At 43.9% G+C, this 23,655-nt stretch overlaps 1 protein-coding gene across 1 annotated transcript in view; it reads left to right on the top strand.

Moving 5' to 3' along the window:
- Positions 1-23,655, top strand: part of LOC135505729 (otoferlin-like) — a 141,205-nt gene that overhangs the window by 94,258 nt on the left and 23,292 nt on the right. Inside the window, exons 6-23 of the mRNA XM_064924804.1 lie at positions 4,932-5,002; positions 5,158-5,290; positions 5,473-5,527; positions 13,191-13,322; positions 14,722-14,784; positions 14,968-15,052; positions 15,185-15,344; positions 15,507-15,693; positions 15,922-16,108; positions 16,376-16,599; positions 17,393-17,501; positions 17,660-17,861; positions 18,292-18,412; positions 18,791-18,891; positions 19,119-19,209; positions 19,317-19,433; positions 19,764-19,916; positions 20,467-20,659. Of these exons, the coding sequence (XP_064780876.1) occupies positions 4,932-5,002; positions 5,158-5,290; positions 5,473-5,527; positions 13,191-13,322; positions 14,722-14,784; positions 14,968-15,052; positions 15,185-15,344; positions 15,507-15,693; positions 15,922-16,108; positions 16,376-16,599; positions 17,393-17,501; positions 17,660-17,861; positions 18,292-18,412; positions 18,791-18,891; positions 19,119-19,209; positions 19,317-19,433; positions 19,764-19,916; positions 20,467-20,659 (2,384 nt within the window). The remainder of the gene's footprint in view (positions 1-4,931; positions 5,003-5,157; positions 5,291-5,472; positions 5,528-13,190; positions 13,323-14,721; positions 14,785-14,967; positions 15,053-15,184; positions 15,345-15,506; positions 15,694-15,921; positions 16,109-16,375; positions 16,600-17,392; positions 17,502-17,659; positions 17,862-18,291; positions 18,413-18,790; positions 18,892-19,118; positions 19,210-19,316; positions 19,434-19,763; positions 19,917-20,466; positions 20,660-23,655) is intronic.

The raw sequence follows: 23,655 nt of genomic DNA, 5'->3' as shown, positions 1-23,655 counted from the left end.
TTATAGAGGTGTTGAAATGTATTAAGCCCATTTGTCTGTGGGTTTTCATCCCTGGCGACAGCTCACTCTGTGGTTGAGCTTGTCTGCTCCAGTTCCATCTCCTCCATTTTGTTCCTGCTGACTGTAATAAGACGCTGTGATCCTCTATAGTTCTCTGACAGACAGACGCCAAACTTTCCTCTTTAATCCTCCCAGTTCATTCAACAGTAGCGTTCTGCTCTGGCAGAGTGAGAGGCCAAATACTTCTACAACCACCACAGGGTGTGTGTGTGTGTGTGTGTGTGTGTGTGTGTGTGTGTGTGTGTGTGTGTGTGTGTGTGTGTGTGTGTGTGTGTGTGTGTGTGTGTGTGTGTGTGTGTGTGTGTGTGTGTGTGTGTGTGTGTGTGTGTGTGTGTGTGTGTGTGTGTGTGTGTGTGTGTGTGTGTGCGTGTGTGTGTGTGTGTGTGTGCGTGCGTGCGTGCGTGCGTGTGTGTGTGTGTGTGTGTGTGTGTGTGTGTGTGTGTGTGTGTGTGTGTGTGTGTGTGTGCGTGCGTGTGTGCGTGTTAGGGGTTGGAAACAATTATTTTCAAATTGTTTCATTCTGAAGAGAACCATTTTTTTTTTGACTGTTTTGACCAGAAAAATAAAGTTATGAACTGGTTCGAACCTTTTTAAACCTCTGAAATGGGCTAGTAGTTTACATGCATTGGACAGAAAAGTGTAGGCGTGAGAGCCAGAGAGGGTGGAGGAGGCTTGACTTGAAACGCTGGCCATCTTTTTTTGACATGCATTATTTCAATTAGGCCCACAGAATTATACCTACGGAGGAGCGTCTTCTATGAAGGAACTTTGAATGTCTTTGAACTTCTGAGAGTTGGCTTAACATTGGACCATGCTAACAAGCTGGTGTGTGCGGAGTGGCACCAGAATTAAATAAAAACACGTCTTACCTTTTTGTAGTTAATAAATCCAATGTGAAACATGATAACTATAGCATCGTTAACTAGCATTGAAACATTTTATCCGTTCTTCTCTCGTTAAAAAAATAAATAAAATCTTTGCCTAATTTCTTAATCACACTTGTAACGTCAGTAGGCTACAGTAGCTTATGTTTTGGGAGGGGTAGGTAGCCTGCACACACTGGAAAAGATTTTCAGCTGGCAGACAGACACTGGAAGCAGTTGCTGAGTGAAAGAGTGAGGGCTTTGCATAGGTACTTTTTTGCATTTTTTGTGGGACTGGGAAAACATTCTCGTAACAATAAATAACTTCAGTCTCCATGCTTTTAAAATAACGATTCTATCCGTTCGTTATCTTTGTTGCATTTTTTGTGGGACTGGGAAAAAATGCTCGTAACAATAAATAACTTCAGTCTCCATGCTTTTAAAATAACGATTCTGTTCCGGAACTGTATAGATCACTTTTGTTCCTGGTTCTGATTCTGTTTCTAAATTTTTTTTTGTATGTTTCCAGTTTTCAGTTCTGTTCCCTGAACTGGTTCTAACCCCTGGTGTGTGCTTGCATGCCTGTGTGTGTCTTCGTTTCAGAGTGTACTGTATATGTGCTCCAATGGATCCCTTGCCATGCTTGTCTGCACTCATATTATTTGGTCGTCAGTGCACCCCATCCCTCTTCCCCAACACCACAGCAGCTTGTGCACTGCTGTATTTTTGCCTTAGATTCATACTCTCAACTGCCTCTCCCTCCTCTGCCTCCCTGCATGCACACCTGTATTCCTCTTTACCTACCTACTTGGATTCTAGTGCACCTGTGAGCTAGGCTCCTGTTTAACGAAGGAACTCCAAACATGGAATAGAGTGAATGAGGGACAGTTGAATCTTATTTTGTTGAGAGACAGAGAGGTAGCTAGTGTTGTCATCCTGAGCTGGGTTTGGACCCTTGGTATTTTTCGTATGGTATGTATGAACCACTTGCTTTTGCTTATTGATTAGTATGATCTGCATAGCCCTTTCCTCTAGCCAAGGACCAAATGCGCCCTCTGTAACCTAATGGGTGGAATGTTATTAATATTTTTCATAATTTCGGAATTAATAAATATGTATATTAACGACAAACGTGTTTCTATGTCAAACAGTTTTGTTATATTTCAGTCCTCTGTGATGTATATAAAGTGTACTATTAGGATGCAAACTCTAAATTGAATAGATTTCAATGCTATGTCTGACATGCTACAAGCGTCTTCTTTTTTAAGCCCATAACCATGTGTATGAGGTGTATAGATTTGTTTAAGACTACCAAGAATCACTCTGTGTGAGCCTGATTTAGCCCAATGCAGTAAAAGGTTAAATGTTTGTTAATCTGACTGAGGCTGTACAGATGTAGGATCTTAATTTGATCACTCTGTTGTTGCTGAGAATTTTCCTGCACGGCAGGAAATGCAAACTTGTCGTGTATTCAAGGTTTACACCGGCTTTCTAAAGTTTGTAATTTCCACTTTAAAATGTGAGACTTGATTTTCCCTAACAACAAATTGTATCTACCTCTACAAAAATGGTCCATTAATTATAATCCATATAATAATTCACGTTTTCTTTTGCTGCAGGATTATTTTTCTTCTGAAGCAAACTCAAATTAAGATCCTACATCTGTATTCAACACCCGGTGGTTGCACTCAAGCGTTGTTTTGAGGTGTTACATTCTAAAGTCCATTGCATTGTGATTATGTCAATAATAATAGTATGGTAGCTAGGTGAACCAGCCTTGAGTGAACAATTGTTTTTGTAGTCTTACTGTATATTGCTTCTTTCTAAAGGATTTTCCCTTTCCAATTCATCCTGCCAAACCTGTCATGTTGAATATGCTATATTTTCTTGAAAGAACACTATCTTATCTCCTTCCTTTTATGGTTCTTATCGAAAGAGGGTTTGATAGATATCAGTGAATTAATGAAAGGAAGATGGAAAGCAGAAATTGAACTGGAAATTGAAATTGAACTGATCAACTACTCCACTTTAGGATGCTTTGAGAAGACAAACAGAAAACCTCCCTTTCATCTTCTATCTGACATGTATCTATATCTGCAGCTAATTGGATGGTCACGCTCATAGTTGTTCATTATTAAGGCCCCTCATTTTGTCGGTCCAGGCCTTTGTTATGGTGGTGATATGTGATCCTCTGTAAGAACTGTGTGTCGTCATTGGACACCGCTGAGTTCTATAGTGATGGGGGTCGGGGGGTGAAGAGACTGTCTTGTCCATGTGATGTTCATCTCTGCTAAATGTTTCTCTCCTGATGGTGCAATGAGTTATGTTGGTTTAGGGCAGGGTAGGCAACCCTCATCCTGGAGTGACACAGGCACTTCATGTTTTTGATTGATCTGTCCTGGAAGAGCAGGTACACTATATATACAAAAGTATGTGGGCACCTCTTCAAATTTGTGGATTCAGCTATTTCAGCCACACCCATTGCTGGCCGGTGTATAAAATTGAGCACACAGCCATCGCCTTGCTAAGGAGCTCAGTGACTTTCAACGTGGAACCGTCATAGGATGCCATCTTTCCAACAAGTCAGTTCATCACATTTCTGCCCTGCTAAAGCTGCCCCAGTCAACTGTAAGTGCTATTGTGAAGTGGAAACGACTAGGAGTAACAATGGCACAGCCGCGAAGGGGTAGGCCACACATGCTCGCAGAATGTGGCCGCCAAGTGCTGAAGCATGTGACGTGTAAAAATTGTCTGTCCTCGGTTGCAAAACTCACTGGAAGCAACGTCACCTGCCTCTGGAAGCAACGTCACCACAATAATGTTCATCGGGAGCTTCATGAAATGGGTTCCCATGGCCGAGCAGCCGCACACAAGCCTAAGATCACCATGCGTAATGCCAAGCGTCGGCTGGAGTGGTGTAAAGCTCGCCGCCATTGGACTCTTGAGCAGTGGAAACGCGTTCTCACACTTCACCATCTGGCAGTCCAACGGACGAATCTGGGTTTGATGGATGCCAGGAGAACACTACCTGCCCCAATGCATAGTGCCAACTGTAAAGTTTGATGGAGGAGGAATAATGGTCTGGGGCTGTTTTTCATGGTTCATGCTAGGCCCCTTAGTTCCAGTGAAGGGAAATCTTAACGCTAAAGCATACAATAACATTCTAGACGATTCTGTGCTTCCAATTTTGGGGCAACAGTTTGGGGAAGGCCCTTTTCTGTTTCAACATGGCAATATCCCGTGCACAAAGCGAGGTCCATACAGAAATGGTTTGTTGAGATCGGTGTGGAAGAACTTGACTGACCTACACAGAGCCCTGACCTCAGCCCCAATCAAACACCTTTGGGATGAATTGGAACGCCGACTGCGTGATAGGCCTAATCTCCCAACATCAGTGCCCGACCTCACTAATGCTCTTGTTGTGGCTTAATGGAAGCAAGTCACTGCAGCAATGTTTCAACATCTGGTGGAAAGCCAACTCAGAAGAGTGGAGGCCGTTATAGCAGGAAAGAGGTGACCAACTCCATATTAATGCCCATGACTTTGGAATGAGATGTTCGATGAGCAGGTGTCCACATACATTTTGGTCATGTAGTGTATGTTGAATTTAGGCAATCACTGAACTGATCAATTAGCTTAGTTGGTCAAGTGTGGTGCCTCGTTGGAACAAAATCCTGCAGTAACTGTGCACCCCAGGAACAGGGTTGCCTACCCCTGGTGTATGTTTTAGTTAGGTACTGTAGTTTTTCATAATGTACTGCTGAAGCACTCATACATTTCTTGTTCAATGAGGTCCTCCTCAGATAAATATAAAGGTCCCTACATGAGAGTTTAACAAAGTCCTCTGAATGTCACAATAATGAGAATAGTTCATGCATTTGGGGAACTTTACTTTGTCATTATCCCCAAAGAGGTAGGTCTTCCAAAATATGTGACCTGATTTCACTGTGTAAGTGTTCAGTAGTTCCTTTGTTTATTTGACTTCCTCCTCTTCTCTTCCTCCCTCAGAGCGGGGAAGGGGGTATTCTCAGCCATGAAGCTCGGCAAGACCAAGAGCTCCAAGGATGACCACAAGAAAGGTAGGCTTTTACTAATCAGCTGCCCATCGAGACTTTGATCAATTGAATCAGGTGTGTTAGAGCAGAGATAGAGAGAGAGACCTGTAGCTCTCCAGGAAGAGGGTTGGCCTCCCCTGGCATATAGTAACATAAGTTATTGTGATGGCACCCCCAAGATGAGCCAGCCATCTTGGACATGGAGGATCTGAACAGGAAGGCCATGCGTCTGGGAGGGGTGGGGGGTCTGGACCCAGACTGCATCTCCCTGGCCTCCGTCACTGCCGTCACCACCAATGTCTCCAACAAGAGGTCTGTGTACTTATTTATGTACTTACTTATTGTACATCTGTTACTGCAACGATCCATTGACCCTTTATAACACTCTTATTCATGTTTATAACCCATACTACAGTACTAGTTGAGTAAATTAGCAAACTGCAGGCTACACTTCATTAGGAAAAGCTCTGATTTGTGTGCCTTGACTCTCTCAGATCAAAGCCTGATATCAAGATGGAGCCTAGTTCTGGGAGGCCTGTGGATTACCAGGTGAGATGAGGGAAAGTATCCCCCCCCCCAAAAAAAATATATATTTAAAAAAACAAAAACATGTTTTATTGTCACATACACCAGATAGGTGCAGTGAAATGTGTTGTTTTACAGGGTTAGCCATGGTAGTACGGCACCTCTCGAGCAAATGAAGTGCCTTGCACAAGGGCACATTGACAGGTTTTTCAGCTCACGTATTTGATCCAGCGACCTTTCTGTTACTGGTCCAACACTCTAACCGCTAGGCTACTTGCCACTCTAATCATGTGTTGTTTTGCAGGTTCAGCCATAGTAATAGGCGCGCCCAATTTTTTTTTTTTTACAACTGTTCCAAAATTAGGACATTTATTTAAATCATGGTATGTTCTAATTCATTTCTAGGCAATAACAAACATATTGTTAAATTAACATGGTACAATGTCATTGTTTGTACAGATGGCTGTCCCAAACCTGACTCCTAAACTTAATGTTTGAAAATAAAGTAATTCATGATTATTTTTTATCTAACACTATTATTTCAATATAACACCCTTCTTTGTCTACACCCATTCAGCATTGTTCACACCCTCTTAAGCCTTAGCCCCACCCATCTCTTTAAGGGTTGGTCCGTGCGTTCTGTACGAACTTGCCAGCTACTTCCAGAGATCTAAGAGAGAGAGAGAGAGAGAGAGAGAGAGAGAGAGAGAGAGAGAGAGAGAGAGAGAGAGAGCTCACTGGACATTACTCGTCCTATCGCGTTCAGAACGCACACTGGACACTCTGGCCAATAAGTAGAGTTGTTCCGAAAGTTCTGACCTCACAACTACAGTCAAGCACCCAAGCTACCTTGCTAAAATTGGCTAGCTACTTCCAGAAACATAATGAGAGAACACCCCACTCTGACCATTTTACTCGCCCTAGCAGAGCTGGTTAGACTTTTTTCATGTTATCCAGAGTGTTGGTGACTGTAAATGTGCTGCTGGCAACAATTGAATTATGCTTTGTTGCCAACGTTTACTGACACTGGACATATTCAACGGGTGTTGAGTGTTCAAAAATACATCAGTTATTCTGCACTTTGGCTCACTGAGACGAGAGTATTTTTTAAAGAAATGTGCTAGATAGCTAGCTAGGTAAACAATGAATCCCAACGCATGACGCAACGTTAGTTAACGAGCCAGCCAGCTAACGTTAGCTAGCTAGCTAACAGTACACTTTAACTTGAAATGAAAATACAGTACAAGGCCAAAATTAGAGTGGAGTCTTTTGTTAAGTCATGTAGCTAGCTAGCTAAACAATGGACCATAATCACAACTCATGATGTTACTGTACTATACTCTACTGTAATATGCTGTATTGTACTGTGTTCTACTTAAGTGATAATGCCAGAGAAGCCCGTGTTTGGAGGATATATTGGCACCGGCTTCGAGGGCATTATCACTTTTATACAACGGGTTATCGGTTCCGTTCCTAGAGACGCGACCCAGTTGTTCAGTCTTTTTGTTCAGTATTGTAGCGACCCGCACAGACAGCGGTGTGTTATGTGGTAGGCTATTAGTGGGTTGTGTTGTACTTACCAGTGTTCGCGGGGTCTGACATGCCAATCAACCAGCTATGTGCCAATCACGTGGATGCCTGGAATGTTCTGATGCCGGGCATCCTGGTGGTTGGCGGAGTGGTGTGGAGGGGGGTTGGGCAGGGGGATGGAGCATTGGAAGTTAAGACCAGGTTTAGCCATTGTTCTCTCTCTTACATCTGGGCTTCACAAGAGAAGGTCACGGTTGGCTTGTGTGGTATCTTTCATTTATTTGGCGTGGGCTATGGCCAAACAGTAGCTTGTGTGAAGTTGTGTTTATAAACCGTCAATTCGTAAACTCAATCCTCTGTCTGGGCAATTGTTCCTTTATGATCGAGTCAGATCATTACAGTATCTGTGTATGTGACCCAGTTGTTCGTTCTAAATGTTCTATTGTCATACTAGCTGGCAACATTCTTATCCCTTGCTTTATAGCTAGCCAGCTACGGCTAACTTACAGTCACGTCAAAAAGTGCAGCCAAAATAACAGCAAAGTAGCTGCATTTGCATTTGTTTAAGCTACATTTATTTGGAGACATTCATAACAATGAGCTAATGAGGCACAATTCGCCTAGCATAGAAAATGTGCTTACTCCTCAGGACACTGCTGTTCAGAGGAACTAGCCAACAACACAGCTAACACAATCCCTTCAAACTGACACTAGAAAGACTACAAACTAGCTGCACTTTGTTTCATTTAACCTTTCTTCAATTGACATTTCATTGTATATATCCATAGAAATTATGTCAGCTGATTCATGATTTTGACTGGCTGAGAAACGCTCCCTGCCTGTCTGTCTTATCCCGACTCCCTACACATTCATTACTATAGGACAGCTGTAAATCAAATTTAAATATTGAAACAATGTTGCAAATGTTGGAGAGACAGACAGCAAGGTTTATACAAATCTCTGCTGTTGAAAACAAAATGACAGTCTAAAGGAAATGTGAGATAAAGTCTAGATGCTTTTTATAGTGGAGATCAAGTTTATAAATTGCTTGGCTGGGCTGATGAGACAGTGGAGTGCGCAGTCAAATGGAACAGAGTAAATAGGCATTTTAATGTCATAGATTTAGCCGGTGGTAACCTGTGGAATAGACACCGGCTGGAATGCGGTTTTAACCAATCTGCATTCATGATTAGACCCACCCATTATATAATGTACTGTACTCTACTCTACTGTACTCTACTGTGCGGTACTGTACTCGAGTTTACTCTACTTGAGTTTCTTACAATTTTAGAAAGGGCCCATGGACCAATGTCCTGGTATAAATCTTGGTCTTTGCTCCTGATCCCTATACTACTTACATGGTTTGAGTCACTTTGGTCAACTCTGAGTTCAACTCGGGATAACCGGTACCACGCAAGTGGCTCACCTTTTAGCCAGGTAAATGTATATGGCAATGAATCATTCAGAACTAACCTGCAGGCTAACTCAGGGCTAACTGAGTGTCTGAGCCATTAGTTGAGGACCAATAAAATCATATTCCCTCCCTCTCACAAAGATTGCACCATCATCCCCTTAATTTGGGGAAGATGACTGATGTCTTGGAAATTCTAAAGAGAGACTGTATATTCTTCAAACAACAACCTTTATTGTAAGATTAGCAAAAAAATGGAGCAATCAACAATCACTCATAGTTCAGAGTTAAATGCCCAACGAACAGAGTTGGCGCTCAGCTTTTATAGAAAGTCCAACCTCTTTGTCTATGTGGCAGTTAGCAGATGTGTGCAAACAGGGATGGGGAACATGGTTTATGAAAGAAGTTCCAGCAGATAGTACAAACGGGATGTCACATATTGCGGTCGCACCCGGCTCTTATCTGTATGCCCAGACTTATGACTTATCACACAATACAAGCCTGCATCAGCAAAAAAAAACACTAGCATATAGCAATGGATAATTCTCTAAGTAAAAACAGTATAGTATGTCTAATTTTGTCATTTTTCGTGACATTTCCTCCCTTTTAAGACTAAGTCTCAACCTAATGGAAAGTTACTTACAAGCATTTTCATCAAACAGGCATTAAAAACCAAGAGATTCACACACTCCATATGTATTACCTCCCAGTATTTTATTGGGTAACAAAATGCCAATGTTTCGGCATCACTGTGCCTTCAAATTACTGGGTGGTTTTATATATGGAGTGTGCGACTTTCTTTGTTTTATAGCTTAAAGTTTATTCCCTGCTAATCAGCACCTCTACACTAAATAATTTTCCCTTGTTGTGCGCCAGTTGATGCTTTTCATCAAACAAGCATTAATATGATTTGGAAAGTGGGAAAAGGAAAGACTTCCTTACACTTCGTACATTACAATTGTACTTTACCTCAGTCATTGAGTTTCAAACCTTCACATAGTGCAGTTCATTCTCAAAAGAGGACAGGAACATATGAATTAAACATCAGTACACGCTCCATCACCACACACAAGGCAATCACTTAATTTATACCCTCACCCTAGGGTATGAATGTACAGCAATGGTCACCTATCATTTGGCGCACTCTGCAGGAGATGTGATGCTACTACTACAGTGAACTTAGCCTCCAGTTACAAATACATTTGCACATAAATCATTCCATCTAACCCATAACACATTAGTCCCTACCACGAGTCCACTTACAGTACCAGTCTAAAGTTTGGACACACCTACTCAGTCCAGGGTTTTTCTTTATTTTGACCATTTTCTGCATTGTACAATAATAGTGAAGACATCAAAACTTTGAAAAAACACATACTAAATCTTGTAGTAACCAAAAAGATTTTATCAAATCAAAATATATTTTATATTTGAGATTCTTCAAAGTAGCCACCCTTTTTCTTGATGACAGCTTTGCACACTCTTGGCATTCTCTCATCCAGCTTCATGAGGTAGTCACCTGGGATGTGCCTTGTTAAAACTTGGTATTTCTTTCCTTCTTAACGTGTTTGAGCCAATCAGTTGTGTTGTGACACGGTAGGGGTGGTATATAGAAGATAGCCCTATTTGGTAAAAGACCAAGTCCTTATTATGGCAGCTCAAATAAGCAAAGAGAAATTACAGTCCATCAGTACTTTAAGACATGAATGTCAGTCAATCTGGAAAATGTCAAGAACTTGAAAGTTTCAAGTGCAGTCGCAAAAACATCAAGTGCTAAGATAAAACTGTCTCTCATGAAGACCACCACAGTAAAGGAAGACCCAGTTTCCTCTGCTGCAGAGGGTAAGTTCATTAGAGTTACCAGCCCCAGAAATTGCAACCCAAATAAATATCACGGAGTTCAAGTAACAGACACATCTCAACATCAACTGTTAAGAGGAGACTGCGTGAATCAGGCCTTCGTGGTTTAATTGCTGCAAATAAACCACTACTAAAGGACACCAATAAAAGTATGAGACTTGCTTGGGCCAAGAAACATGAGCACTGGACATTAGACCGATGGAAATGTGTCCTTTGGTTCCAACCACCATGCCTTTGTGAGACGCAGAGTAGGTGAGTGGATGATCTCTGCGTGTGTGATTCCCACGTGAAGCATGGAGGAGGAGGTGTGATGGTGTGGAGGTGCTTTGCCTGTGACGCTGTCAGTGATTTATTTTGAATTCAAGGCACATTTATCCAGCATGGCAACCACAGCGTTCTGCAGTGATACGCCATCCCATCTGGTTTGCGCTTAGTCCCACTATCTTTTGTTTTTCAACAGAACAATGACCCAACACATCTCCAGACTGTGTAAGGGCCACTTGACCAAGAAGGATAGGGATGGAGTGCTGCAGCAGATGACCTGGATTCCACAATCACCCGACCGTAACCCATTTCAGAATGTTTGGGATGAGTTGGACCATAGAGTGTAGGAAAAGCAGCCAACAAGTGATCCGCATATGTGGAAACTCCTTCAAGACTGTTGGAAAAGCATTCCAGGTAAAGCTGGTTGAAAGAATGCCAAGAGTGCGCAAAGCTGTCATCGAGGCAAAGGGTGGCTACTTTTTTGGTTACTACATGATTCCATATGTGTTATTTTGTAATGTTGATATCTTCACTGTTGTTCTACAATGTATAAAATAGTTTTAAAAAATAAAAAAAAAACCTTGAATGAGTAGGTGTGTCCAAACGTTTGACTGGTACTGTATATAGTTATAAACATACTTAAACATGCTCATGTCAATTGTACTGTTATATCCAGAAAGCCATATGTATTGATGCACTTTAACATTAGAATTATGATAACATGGTAAATCGAAACCCCTACTATCACCGTCCTCATAATAGCGATACAACCCAAATTTAGAATGACAGTCCTTCGTGCTTCACTTTGAGCCTATCACGCAAATGCAAGACCCTCAACTAAGTGGTTTGTTAATGACAGATCGGTGGCTCAATGCATTTCAATCTAAATCACAATAAGCTTCCTAGTGTGTAGACCTCCAAAATAAACATGATACCCCAAATAAACAGTTTAGGGCAACCCTAAATCAATTTACAGGCACAGTTGACCACCCCCTTCCTTCCTGGCAATCTTCTTCTGGAATTTCTTCATGTTCTGCTTCAGTTTCAGTTTGTCAGTTTGTTTCAAAGTGGATGGCCCTTGATAATGTCTCTCGCCTGGGCCGCCACTGTCCTTTACAGCCCATTATTCCTTGCCCATTTTCCCACCAGTACACCAGCAGCATGAGAGAAGTCTCTCCATGCTCCCTCCACATGGACCCATGTCGCACTCCTGAGAGAAAAGACATGAGAGAAGTCTCTCCATGCTCCCTCCACATGGACCCATGTCGCACTCCTGAGAGAAAAGACATGAGAGAAGTCTCTCCATGCTCCCTCCACCCATGTCGCACTCCTGAGAGAAAAGACATGAGAGAAGTCTCTCCATGCTCCCTCCACATGGACCCATGTCGCACTCCTGAGAGAAAAGACATGAGAGAAGTCTCTCCATGCTCCCTCCACATGGACCCATGTCGCACTCCTGAGAGAAAAGACATGAGAGAAGTCTCTCCATGCTCCCTCCACATGGACCCATGTCGCACTCCTGAGAGAAAAGACATGAGAGAAGTCTCTCCATGCTCCCTCCACATGGACCCATGTCGCACTCCTGAGAGAAAAGACATGAGAGAAGTCTCTCCATGCTCCCTCCACATGGACCCATGCCGCACTCCTGAGAGAAAAGACATGAGAGAAGTCTCTCCATGCTCCCTCCACATGGACCCATGCCGCACTCCTGAGAGAAAAGACATGAGAGAAGTCTCTCCATGCTCCCTCCACATGGACCCATGTCATCCTGGACCTCTCCATGCTCCCTCCACATGGACCCATGCACTCCTGAGAGAAAAGACATGAGAGAAGTCTCTCCATGCTCCCTCCACATGGACCCATGTCGCACTCCTGAGAGAAAAGACATGAGAGAAGTCTCTCCATGCTCCCTCCACATGGACCCATGTCGCACTCCTGAGAGAAAAGACATGAGAGAAGTCTCTCCATGCTCCCTCCACATGGACCCATGTCGCACTCCTGAGAGAAAAGACATGAGAGAAAAGGCAGTTAATAGCTTCGACTGGATGCTGTGTACAGGTTGTTGGTTTGGACTCAGGTCTCACAGTAGAATTTGTGAAGGGTAAGGTCATAGTGAACACATTTTTCACCAGAAGAGAGGAGAGAAGGAAGGATGGAGGAATGAGGTTTATCAGAGAGGAAAGAAAAAACGCTCCAGTAAGGATACAATTAGAGGATAGTGTGAAGGCTGGGTGGGAAGAACAGAATCTAACAGCTCATTAACGTAGCCTAACTGCAAACTGCATAAACTCCCCTGCTAACAACAGCAAACTGACCTAGATACAGTAATGTACCAGTCTCTGTGACCAGGAACCACAACACCGCACACCGACTGAGATGTTCACAGCAGGGATAATTAACCCTGAGGGACAGACGTCGCCTCTGTAGTCTAAACCTCCAGTCTGAGTTGTCATCTTGTTTGTTTCACGCCGTAACCCTTTTATTATGGTACTTTCATTCACATTTGGGTGGAATGTTTTGGAATTAAATGATTCCCGCCATGCTTATTCCCTCCCGATTCCGATAATCCTCCAGCTGAATGTTCTGTTACTTTGCAACCCTAATGCTAATATGTCCCATTAGATTAGCATCACAGTCGTTGAGGCCAGGCAGCTGGTTGGCCTTAACATGGACCCTGTGGTCTGTGTGGAGATTGGGGACGACAAGAAGTACACCTCCATGAAGGAGTCCACTAACTGCCCCTACTACAATGAGGTAAGTGCATCTCTCTCTCTCCCGCTCTCCCGCTCTCCCCTCCCCTCCCCTCCCCTCCCCTCCACTCCCCTCTCTCTTCTGCATTGTGTATAATTGAGTGGGAAGAGAAGCCAGTCTCAGTTCAGAGGCTCCAGCACCAGCCTGGCTGTGTTCAGATCAAAGCCTCTGCTCTGGGCTCAACAGGAATCCTTTCTGCTTTGAGCTATGCACATTACACTCTTCTTTCACAAGAGGGAGGCTGCGCAAAACGCCAAAGGCATTATTCAGTTGGTGTCCTGATCCTGCTAGACATTAGTCTGTAATAATTCCCCTTGCAGTTCAATTCACCCGGACGTCAATGGATTCCGCCAATGCTGAAAGAATGTTTATTTGATCATTGTTGGTTGTATTCTGTTAGTTATTCACCTCAAGCATTAGTGACGGGGGGGGGACAATACAGTTACAAAGGGTATTATTTTGGACGATATATCATGTCGTATTGTTTTGGCAATATCGCGATATTATTATTATTTTTTTTTCCTTCATAGCCTGTTCTCCATCTTCTTTCTAAATAGTGAATGTTTTTTCAACACTTTTATTTCCATGGCTGATCAAAACTAATTTTCTCCATGGCTCTCTCTTGTCCCTCTGCACCAGACATGTGGTGAGCATTATTTATGGATCATCGAATCGCATTGAAATCACTGTATCGAACCGCAATACATATAGAATCGTGAGAATCATGAGAATCGCAATACGTATCATATCGGCACATGTATCCACATACTGTCCACAATGTCTATACACCACATATACAGTATATATATTTATACTCCGGACTCCAACGCTGCTCATACTAATATTTCTTAATTCCATTTTTTTTTACTTTTAGATTTGTGTGTATTGTTTGATATTACTGCACTGTTGGAGCTTGGAAAACTAGCATTTCACTACACCCACAATTCATGATTCAAAATACACTCCGACATCTGAGCTATCTTTTTTGCAGGTGCTTGGTAACAGTTGAATAAGATGACAAAAAAATAAGAAACGAAGGCCTTGAGGCCGATACGTAAAGCTTATTAAAGAGCAGTGATACTAGCAAGAGCAGTGTGCGGGTTTCTTTTTCTCTCTCACTACACCCACAATAACACCTGCTAAATATGCGTACGCAACCAATACAATTTGATTTGCTTTTATAATATCGTATCGTGAGGTCCCTGGCAATTCCCAGCCCTATCAGGCATGTAGAAACGTGTTGTGTGGCATGACCAATGAATCCTTCAGGGGTTGAATCATTCAATTCAACCTTTGAATCTACTGAACTCAATGGAATGATCATACAATACATGAGTCATTTGACAGAAAGTAAGGCTACTGTATCTGTCACATCACATTATGCCTTCTCTTCTCCCCACAGTATTTTGTCTTTGACTTCCACGTCCCACCAGATGTCATGTTTGACAAGATCCTGAAGCTCTCAGTAAGTGGCTCTTCTACACACACACACAGACGTTCAATCGTTCTCTTTATAGTAACAGCCTTTGAGCATGAAATCAACATTTTATCCTTCTTCCACACACTCTTACTTCTTACTCTCTCTCTCTCTCTCTCTCTCTCTCTCTCTCTCTCTCTCCCTCTCCTCTCCTCTCCTCTCTCTCACCAGGTGATCCACTCTAAGAACCTGCTGCGGAGTGGCACCTTAGTTGGAACTTTCAAGCTGGATGTTGGCACAGTCTACTCCCAGCCTGGTAAGTGGTAAGGTGCTGAGACTGGCACATGGGTGATGTTGATGGTTGCCGTGGTCATATTTAGAATTATTTTAATTCCTGTAAGTGGTTGAAAGAATGATTGATTTTTGGATTGATACTTGTCTGTCACAGAGCACCAATTCTACCACAAGTGGGCCACACTGTCCGACCCTGATGACATCACGGCCGGCTGCAAAGGTTACATCAAGTGTGACATCGCCGTGGTGGGGAAGGGGGACAACATCAAGACTCCCCACAAGGCCAACGAGACGGATGAAGACGACATAGAAGGGTAAGAGAATGTTTTATTCGGGCAATAGAATGTTGTAGAAGGGTTATACAATGTTTAGGGGTGTCAGGGGTTAAATAAAAAAGTCCGGAGAATGTTATCAAGGGGTTACATTGAGACAAAATGAGGCGTACAACTGTTTTTCAACCTTTTGTTTCTGGCCAGGAACCTCCTTCTTCCGGAGGGTGTTCCCTTAGAGAGACAGTGGGCACGATTCTACGTGAAGATCTACCGCGCTGAGGGCCTTCCCAAGATGAACACCAGCATCATGGCCAACGTTAAGAAGGCCTTCATAGGGGAGAACAGAGACCTGGTGGACCCCTACGTACAAGTGCTCTTCGCCGGACAGAGAGTAGGTCCACTACAGCCACCCACTACTCAGGAGGTCCTGACTTCTCCATACCATGAACCTGAAACTGTCTGTTTTATTTCTTTACTTGATAAACAAAAGAGACAAATAGCATTACATAATGGATCACATTCCCATTATAAATACAGTATACATTTGCATAATATGAAGTGTCAGTGTAAGAGTTGAATGGGTGTCAATCCAGGCGTATGTTGATGTTATTTCCTCAAGGGGAAGACGTCGGTCCAGAAGAGTAGTTATGAGCCGATCTGGAACGAGCAGGTGGTCTTCACTGAGATGTTTCCTCCGCTCTGCAAACGCATGAAGGTCCAGATAAGAGACTCCGACAAAGTCAACGACGTCGCCATAGGAACACACTTCATTGACCTGCGAAAGATCGCCAATGATGGTGACAAAGGTGAGGTCCTATCTGCCCCCAACCATAGCTCAAAAGTAGAATATTGCCAGGACATCGGGTCAATCCAATCTTATTGTAGCACATTAGTCATTTTGGTCGTCAGTCGTTTTTACCAAGTCATTATAGAGGGCTTTGACCCAAATGATTAAAGAAAGTCAACAATGGTTTGCTGCTCCTGCCCGACACCACACAGGCAATAGCCTTTCTCAGGATCCTGTTCTTTGTTGAATTCTCCTGTCATCCTCCATCCCTCCTCTCCTCCCCCAGGGTTCCTGCCCACCATGGGCCCAGCCTGGGTCAACATGTATGGCTCCACCCGCCAGTACACTCTGATGGATGAGCACCAGGACTTGAATGAGGGGCTGGGGGAAGGCGTGTCCTTCAGGGCCCGCCTCCTCATCTCCGTTGCCGTGGAGATCCTGGACACCACCTCCACTGAGATTGTAAGCTCCACCGAGGTGCAGGTGGAGCCTGTCTCTAACATCTCAGAGGTGAGTGCGGATTGGGTGGTGACTATTCATTGGTTGCCATGTATGTCTGAGGTCAGTTCCATTGGCTTTTCCTTTCAAAAGGGAGTGTACATTGGCTGGCTGTCATTGACTCACACCTCACACTGCAGTACTATGTTCAAACTTTCCATTATATTTACCTTACATGACCTTTCTCATCCCCATTAATTCTGATTATGAGGCATAGGACTATTGGGAGAAACTGCCAAACTATTGAGTATCCCCAAATCTTTTCAGTAAAGATACATAAAACCCTACGCGTCTTCAGCTTTGCCCTTTGACCCTGCCTATGACTTCCTGACCTCGCCATATACAGTCAGTGGTCAGATGTCTCCATTCTGTTGTTATACTGCATTGCATTGACATTATATTGCTGTTAAAGTTGTTAGCTGGCCGATAGGGAAATCAGTAAGCAGCGTTACCCCAGGCTAAACATGAGCTTTCCCAACTGTCCCCTTGCTGTCTCTTTGTTTAGCTAATGCCTCTCTAATGTCTCCCTTGGGTGCAGTAAGTTGTTGATATCAGTTTGACTATATGCCAGGTGCAGGTGTAGCTATCACCCCTTAGCCTATGGGAGAGAGATTAACGAGGCAAACCCTAACGTGCTCAACATCTCAATCAGTACTAAACAATACATTGTTTGATTATAAAGAGAAACCTGTGTGTCGGTAACTGAGACTGTATTTGTTTATTTAGCATACTGTGTGTGTGTGAGTTTAAGGTCAAATGGGGGTTGGTTCTACCTTTAATTTGTCTTCTTCATTCTGTCGTTCAGAGTGTTACAGGGAAAATAGAGGAATTCTTCCTGTTTGGTTCCTTCCTGGAGGCCACCATGATCGACAGGAAGATCGGCGATAAGCCAATCAGCTTCGAGGTCACAATAGGTAAGTACTACACTCAAGGGTATACAGTAATAACTTCTCATAAGTATTTGTCTAAAAAGAGAGTACTCAATGATTTGTATGTTTGGCATGTAAATAACACAAACAATAACACAACCATAAAATTCTACTACTTTATTTTCCCCATTTCCTTCTCTCAGGCAACTACGGCAACCAGATAGATGGAGTGAGCAAGCCCTCGGCAGCTAAGAAGAAGAAGAAAGAGGGAGGAGGAGGAGGAGAGAGTGATGAGGAGGAGTCAGAGCTGATCCAGCAGAACTCCAGTGAGGACGAAGCAGATGATGATGGGGACCTGGTGTCTGTGTCCTCCTCCCCACCCATGAAACCTGTCATAACAGACAGGTCAGAGGGGCAGGGGTTCAAGGGTCAGGGGTCATCAGTGGTGGTTTGGTCATGTTCCGTTAGTTCCTCCTGGGTCACCCCTTAAAGCCTTAGTTCTGCTTAGAAATATTGTTTTGCTGATGGGGTGTCACAACTCAAAAAAGTCAGTGTACCACTTGGTCTTCTTTATTCATAGAATAAGATACAGTATGTATACCAAAATACTCTAACATAAGATAATGGAGATTTAAAAAAATAACATGGTGCACGGTACAGAATGAAAAAAAAAAGAGAAATATGAAAGAAATCAGTTTCCATTGATCTCATTCTCTGAGGCACTCTGATAATGTCAACTCTCTTCCTCTCCCCTGTCAGATAAGAGTTGATAGGATCACATCTGTTCAACACAGCCTAGAAAAGGTTGTTTCATTTGATTTGTGCCAAACTTTAGGAACTACTTCCACCTGCCCTACTTTGAGAAGAAGCCGTGTATCTACATCAAGAGCTGGTGGCAGGACCAAAGGAGAAGACTTTACAACTCCAACATCATGGACAAGATCGCTGACAAACTGGTCAGTAATCACTCATGTTGAATGTGCACCATTGTGCAGGATAATATGTTAATTCATCCCAAATAACTCAAGGTATTACATTCTTTGAAAAAAGGGGTTCCAAAATGGTTCTTTGGCTGTCCCCATAGGAGAACCCTTTTTTGGTTCCAGGGAGAACCCTTTTTGGTTCCACATAGAACCATTTTGGGTTCCATGTAGAACCCTCTGTGGAAAGGGTCCTACATGGAACCCAAAAGGGATCTACCTGGAACCAAAAAGGGTTCTCCAAAGTGTTTTCCTATGGGAACAGCCGAAGAACCCTTTAAAGTTCTCGACGGCACCTTTTTTTCTAAGAGTATATTGTATCTGATGCCCTTGTTTGTGTGTTGTGTCTGACAGGAGGAGGGTCTGAATGATGTGCAGGAGATCATCAAGACAGAGACAGCCTATCCAGAGCGCAGACTCAGAGGGGTGCTGGAGGAACTCAGCACTGGCTGCAAGTGAGATAACATTGCTGCTACGGCAACCATAATCAATTCATAATTACTTGTTTATTTTTTTACCTTTAACTCGGCAATGTTGGAAAAAGGACCTGCAAGTAAGCCTTTCACTGTTAGTCTACACCTGTTGTTTAGTAAGTATTTGACAAATAGCATTTGATTTGATTTTGATTTGATCCTATTATGCAAAGTATCTTCTTGAAGTGTCTCTGTGTTTTTACTTTCAGTCGTTTCGTCACTTTGGCCAACAAGGACCAGAACCAGGCAGGCAGAACCAAACTGGACAAAGAGAGACTCAAGTCCTGCATGAGAGAGATGGTACAGCGCTGCTCTGAGAGAGTGATGGAGAGAGTTGCTATGGTTATGAATCTATCCTTATGCAGCAGAGGGTGGGAATGTGTATAATGTCATGTCCTTCTCTATAGGAGAGCATGGGCCAGCAGGCCAAGCTGATTCGCTCCCAGGTGAAGAGGAACACAGTGAGGGACAAACTGAAGATGGTTCAGAACTTCCTGCACAGGCTACGTTTCCTTGCCGACGAGGTACAGATTCGGTTACACTCAACTTTATTTATAACACATTCTCGATGCATCGACAGAGCAATTGATAGAGAGAGCACAGGCAACCTCAGAAAAACATTCAGCAACCTCCCGCCAGTGGATCCTAACTCTCCCTTATATAAAACACTAGTTTAATAATAAGCAATCGCTTTGTACAGTTAAGAGCACCACTGTGAACTCATAAAATGCCCTTCACTGTTGAAATAGTGTGCGTCCTTGTGGATATCAATGTCATTTATGTTACACCCAGGAATTTCAGCCTGTATTGACCACTATGTGGGTGTCAATAACACACACCCCTATGCCCTCCAGCCCCAGCACAGTATCCCAGACGTGTTTGTATGGATGATGAGTAGCAACAAGCGTATCGCCTACGCCCGCATCCCCTCCAAAGACATCCTCTACTCCATCGTAGACGAGGAGACAGGCAAGGACTGTGGCAAGGTCAAAGCCGTCTTCCTCAGGGTACGTGAAGCGTCTTTGGTTCTCTCCACCCTCTACTTCTTCTTCCAGGGATGCCTGCATGACACAATCAAGGCAGGAGCAATGGAAACACACAAATAAAAGTACCACAAACACACTCGTAAAAAAACAACAACACATTCCTCAGTAAAGTGTTCCTCTAACGACAATGCGGATTGCCAGAAAGGTACCAACGTGTCCAACTGTAAGGTATCGTGAAGGATATGTATGTAAGTTAGGTACAACATTTAAAGAGTGACCGGGTGTGATCTCTCTTATAGGTTAGTAACAATGTTAGGTAATGTGGCCATTCTTGCAAAAAGGGATTTATAACTCAGAGAGGGCCAGCCTACTTTCTGGTAGAGAATGAAGTGATGAGTGCAAAACCTGTGATAAAACAATGAGCTGATGAAAGGCCATTTACGTTAGCGTTTTCTGCTGTATGTCTGTGACGTTGCGTCTCTAGAACCCAAGCTCAGATGAAAATGTTACTATAGCTGATGAAAGTGACAAAAATGTCCCTGTAACGTCGCTGTAACGTTTGTGTCCCCAGCTGCCTGGTAAGAAGGGGTTTGGTCCAGCCGGGTGGACAGTGCAGGCTAAGATGGAGATGTACCTGTGGTTGGGCCTCAACAAACAAAGGAAGGACTTCCTGTCTGGCCTGCCCAATGGCTTTGAAGAGAACAAGGCTCCCAGGACAGGCTCGTGTCTGCAGTCTTTACCCCCTATCAGTCTGGTTTATAACAGTAAGTCTGTCTACAATCTGTGACCCCTACAGCACTGTATACTGGAGCTAAAGTAGGTAAGTACCCACTGGGCACACACTGGTTGAATCAACATTGAACCAATGTGGAATAGACTTTGAATTGACGTGTCCAGTGGGTAGTTTCTTTAAAAGCCAAGTTTTATAGTTTCACATTCCCTCTACCCATTTATTGAAGTACGTACTCAAGTGTTGGTGGCTCACAACTGTGTATGTGAGTGTTGTCTCATCTCTGTGTCCTCTCTCTGCTCTCCTGTGTATCTGAGTGTTGTCTCATCTCTGTGTCCTCTCTCTGCTCTCCTGTGTATCTGAGTGTTGTCTCATCTCTGTGTCCTCTCTGCTCTCCTGTGTATCTGAGTGTTGTCTCATCTCTGTGTCCTCTCTCTGTTCTCCTGTGTATGTGAGCGTTGTCTCATCTCTGTGTCATCTCTCTGCTCTCCTGTGTATCTGAGTGTTGTCTCATCTCTGTGTTCTCTCTCTGCTCTCCTGTGTATCTGAGTGTTGTCTCATCTCTGTGTCCTCTCTCTGCTCTCCTGTGTATCTGAGTGTTGTCTCATCTCTGTGTCATCTCTCTGCTCTCCTGTGTATCTGAGTGTTGTCTCATCTCTGTGTTCTCTCTCTGCTCTCCTGTGTATCTGAGTGTTGTCTCATCTCTGTGTCCTCTCTCTGCTCTCCTGTGTATCTGAGTGTTGTCTCATCTCTGTGTTCTCTCTCTGTTCTCCTGTGTATGTGAGCGTTGTCTCATCTCTGTGTCCTCTCTCTGCTCTCCTGTGTATCTGAGTGTTGTCTCATCTCTGTGTCCTCTCTCTGCTCTCCTGTGTATCTGAGCAAAGTCTCATCTCTGTGTTCTCTCTCTGCTCTCCTGTGTATCTGAGTGTTGTCTCATCTCTGTGTCATCTCTCTGCTCTCCTGTGTATCTGAGTGTTGTCTCATCTCTGTGTTCTCTCTCTGCTCTCCTGTGTATCTGAGTGTTGTCTCATCTCTGTGTCCTCTCTCTGCTCTCCTGTGTATCTGAGTGTTGTCTCATCTCTGTGTTCTCTCTCTGTTCTCCTGTGTATGTGAGCGTTGTCTCATCTCTGTGTCATCTCTCTGCTCTCCTGTGTATCTGAGTGTTGTCTCATCTCTGTGTCCTCTCTCTGCACTCCTGTGTATCTGAGCAAAGTCTCATCTCTGTGTTCTCTCTCTGCTCTCCTGTGTATCTGAGTGTTGTCTCATCTCTGTGTCCTCTCTCTGCTCTCCTGTGTATGTGAGCAAAGTCTCATCTCTGTGTTCTCTCTCTGCTCTCCTGTGTATCTGAGCGTTGTCTCATCTCTGTGTCCTCTCTCTGCTCTCCTGTGTATCTGAGTGTTGTCTCATCTCTGTGTTCTCTCTCTGCTCTCCTGTGTATCTGAGTGGTGTCTCCTCTCTGTGTCCTCTCTCTGCTCTCCTGTGTATCTGAGTGTTGTCTCATCTCTGTGTCCTCTCTGCTCTCCTGTGTATCTGAGCGTTGTCTCATCTCTGTGTCCTCTCTCTGCTCTCCTGTGTATCTGAGTGTTGTCTCATCTCTGTGTCCTCTCTCTGCTCTCCTGTGTATGTGAGCAAAGTCTCATCTCTATGTCCTCTCTCTGCTCTCCTGTGTATCTGAGTGTTGTCTCATCTCTGTGTCCTCTCTCTGCTCTCCTGTGTATCTGAGCAAAGTCTCATCTCTGTGTTCTCTCTCTGCTCTCCTGTGTATCTGAGTGTTGTCTCATCTCTGTGTCCTCTGCTCTCCTGTGTATGTGAGCAAAGTCTCATCTCTGTGTCCTCTCTGCTCTCCTGTGTATCTGAGCGTTGTCTCATCTCTGTGTCCTCTCTCTGCTCTCCTGTGTATCTGAGTGTTGTCTCATCTCTGTGTTCTCTCTCTGCTCTCCTGTGTATCTGAGCGTTGTCTCATCTCTGTGTCATCTCTGCTCTCCTGTGTATCTGAGTGTTGTCTCATCTCTGTGTCCTCTGCTCTCCTGTGTATGTGAGCAAAGTCTCATCTCTGTGTCATCTCTCTGCTCTCCTGTGTATCTGAGTGGTGTCTCCTCTCTGTGTCATCTCTGCTCTCCTGTGTATCTGAGTGTTGTCTCATCTCTGTGTCCTCTCTCTGCTCTCCTGTGTATCTGAGTGTTGTCTCATCTCTGTGTCCTCTCTGCTCTCCTGTGTATCTGAGCGTTGTCTCATCTCTGTGTCCTCTCTCTGCTCTCCTGTGTATGTGAGCGTTGTCTCATCTCTGTGTCCTCTCTCTGCTCTCCTGTGTATGTGAGCGTTGTCTCATCTCTGTGTCCTCTCTCTGCTCTCCTGTGTATCTGAGTGTTGTCTCATCTCTGTGTCCTCTCTCTGCTCTCCTGTGTATCTGAGTGTTGTCTCATCTCTGTGTCCTCTGCTCTCCTGTGTATGTGAGCAAAGTCTCATCTCTGTGTCCTCTCTGCTCTCCTGTGTATCTGAGCGTTGTCTCATCTCTGTGTCCTCTCTCTGCTCTCCTGTGTATCTGAGTGTTGTCTCATCTCTGTGTTCTCTCTCTGCTCTCCTGTGTATCTGAGCGTTGTCTCATCTCTGTGTCCTCTCTCTGCTCTCCTGTGTATGTGAGCAAAGTCTCATCTCTGTGTCATCTCTCTGCTCTCCTGTGTATCTGAGTGGTGTCTCCTCTCTGTGTCATCTCTGCTCTCCTGTGTATCTGAGTGTTGTCTCATCTCTGTGTCCTCTCTCTGCTCTCCTGTGTATCTGAGTGTTGTCTCATCTCTGTGTCCTCTCTGCTCTCCTGTGTATCTGAGTGTTGTCTCATCTCTGTGTCCTCTCTCTGCTCTCCTGTGTATGTGAGCATTGTCTCATCTCTGTGTCCTCTCTCTGCTCTCCTGTGTATGTGAGCGTTGTCTCATCTCTGTGTCCTCTCTCTGCTCTCCTGTGTATGTGAGCGTTGTCTCATCTCTGTGTCCTCTCTCTGCTCTCCTGTGTATCTGAGTGTTGTCTCATCTCTGT

The sequence above is a fragment of the Oncorhynchus masou genome, chromosome 19, assembly GCF_036934945.1.
Source record: "Oncorhynchus masou masou isolate Uvic2021 chromosome 19, UVic_Omas_1.1, whole genome shotgun sequence".
Taxonomy (NCBI): Eukaryota; Metazoa; Chordata; class Actinopteri; order Salmoniformes; family Salmonidae; genus Oncorhynchus; species Oncorhynchus masou.
This window is presented reverse-complemented; position numbering and strand designations above follow the sequence as displayed.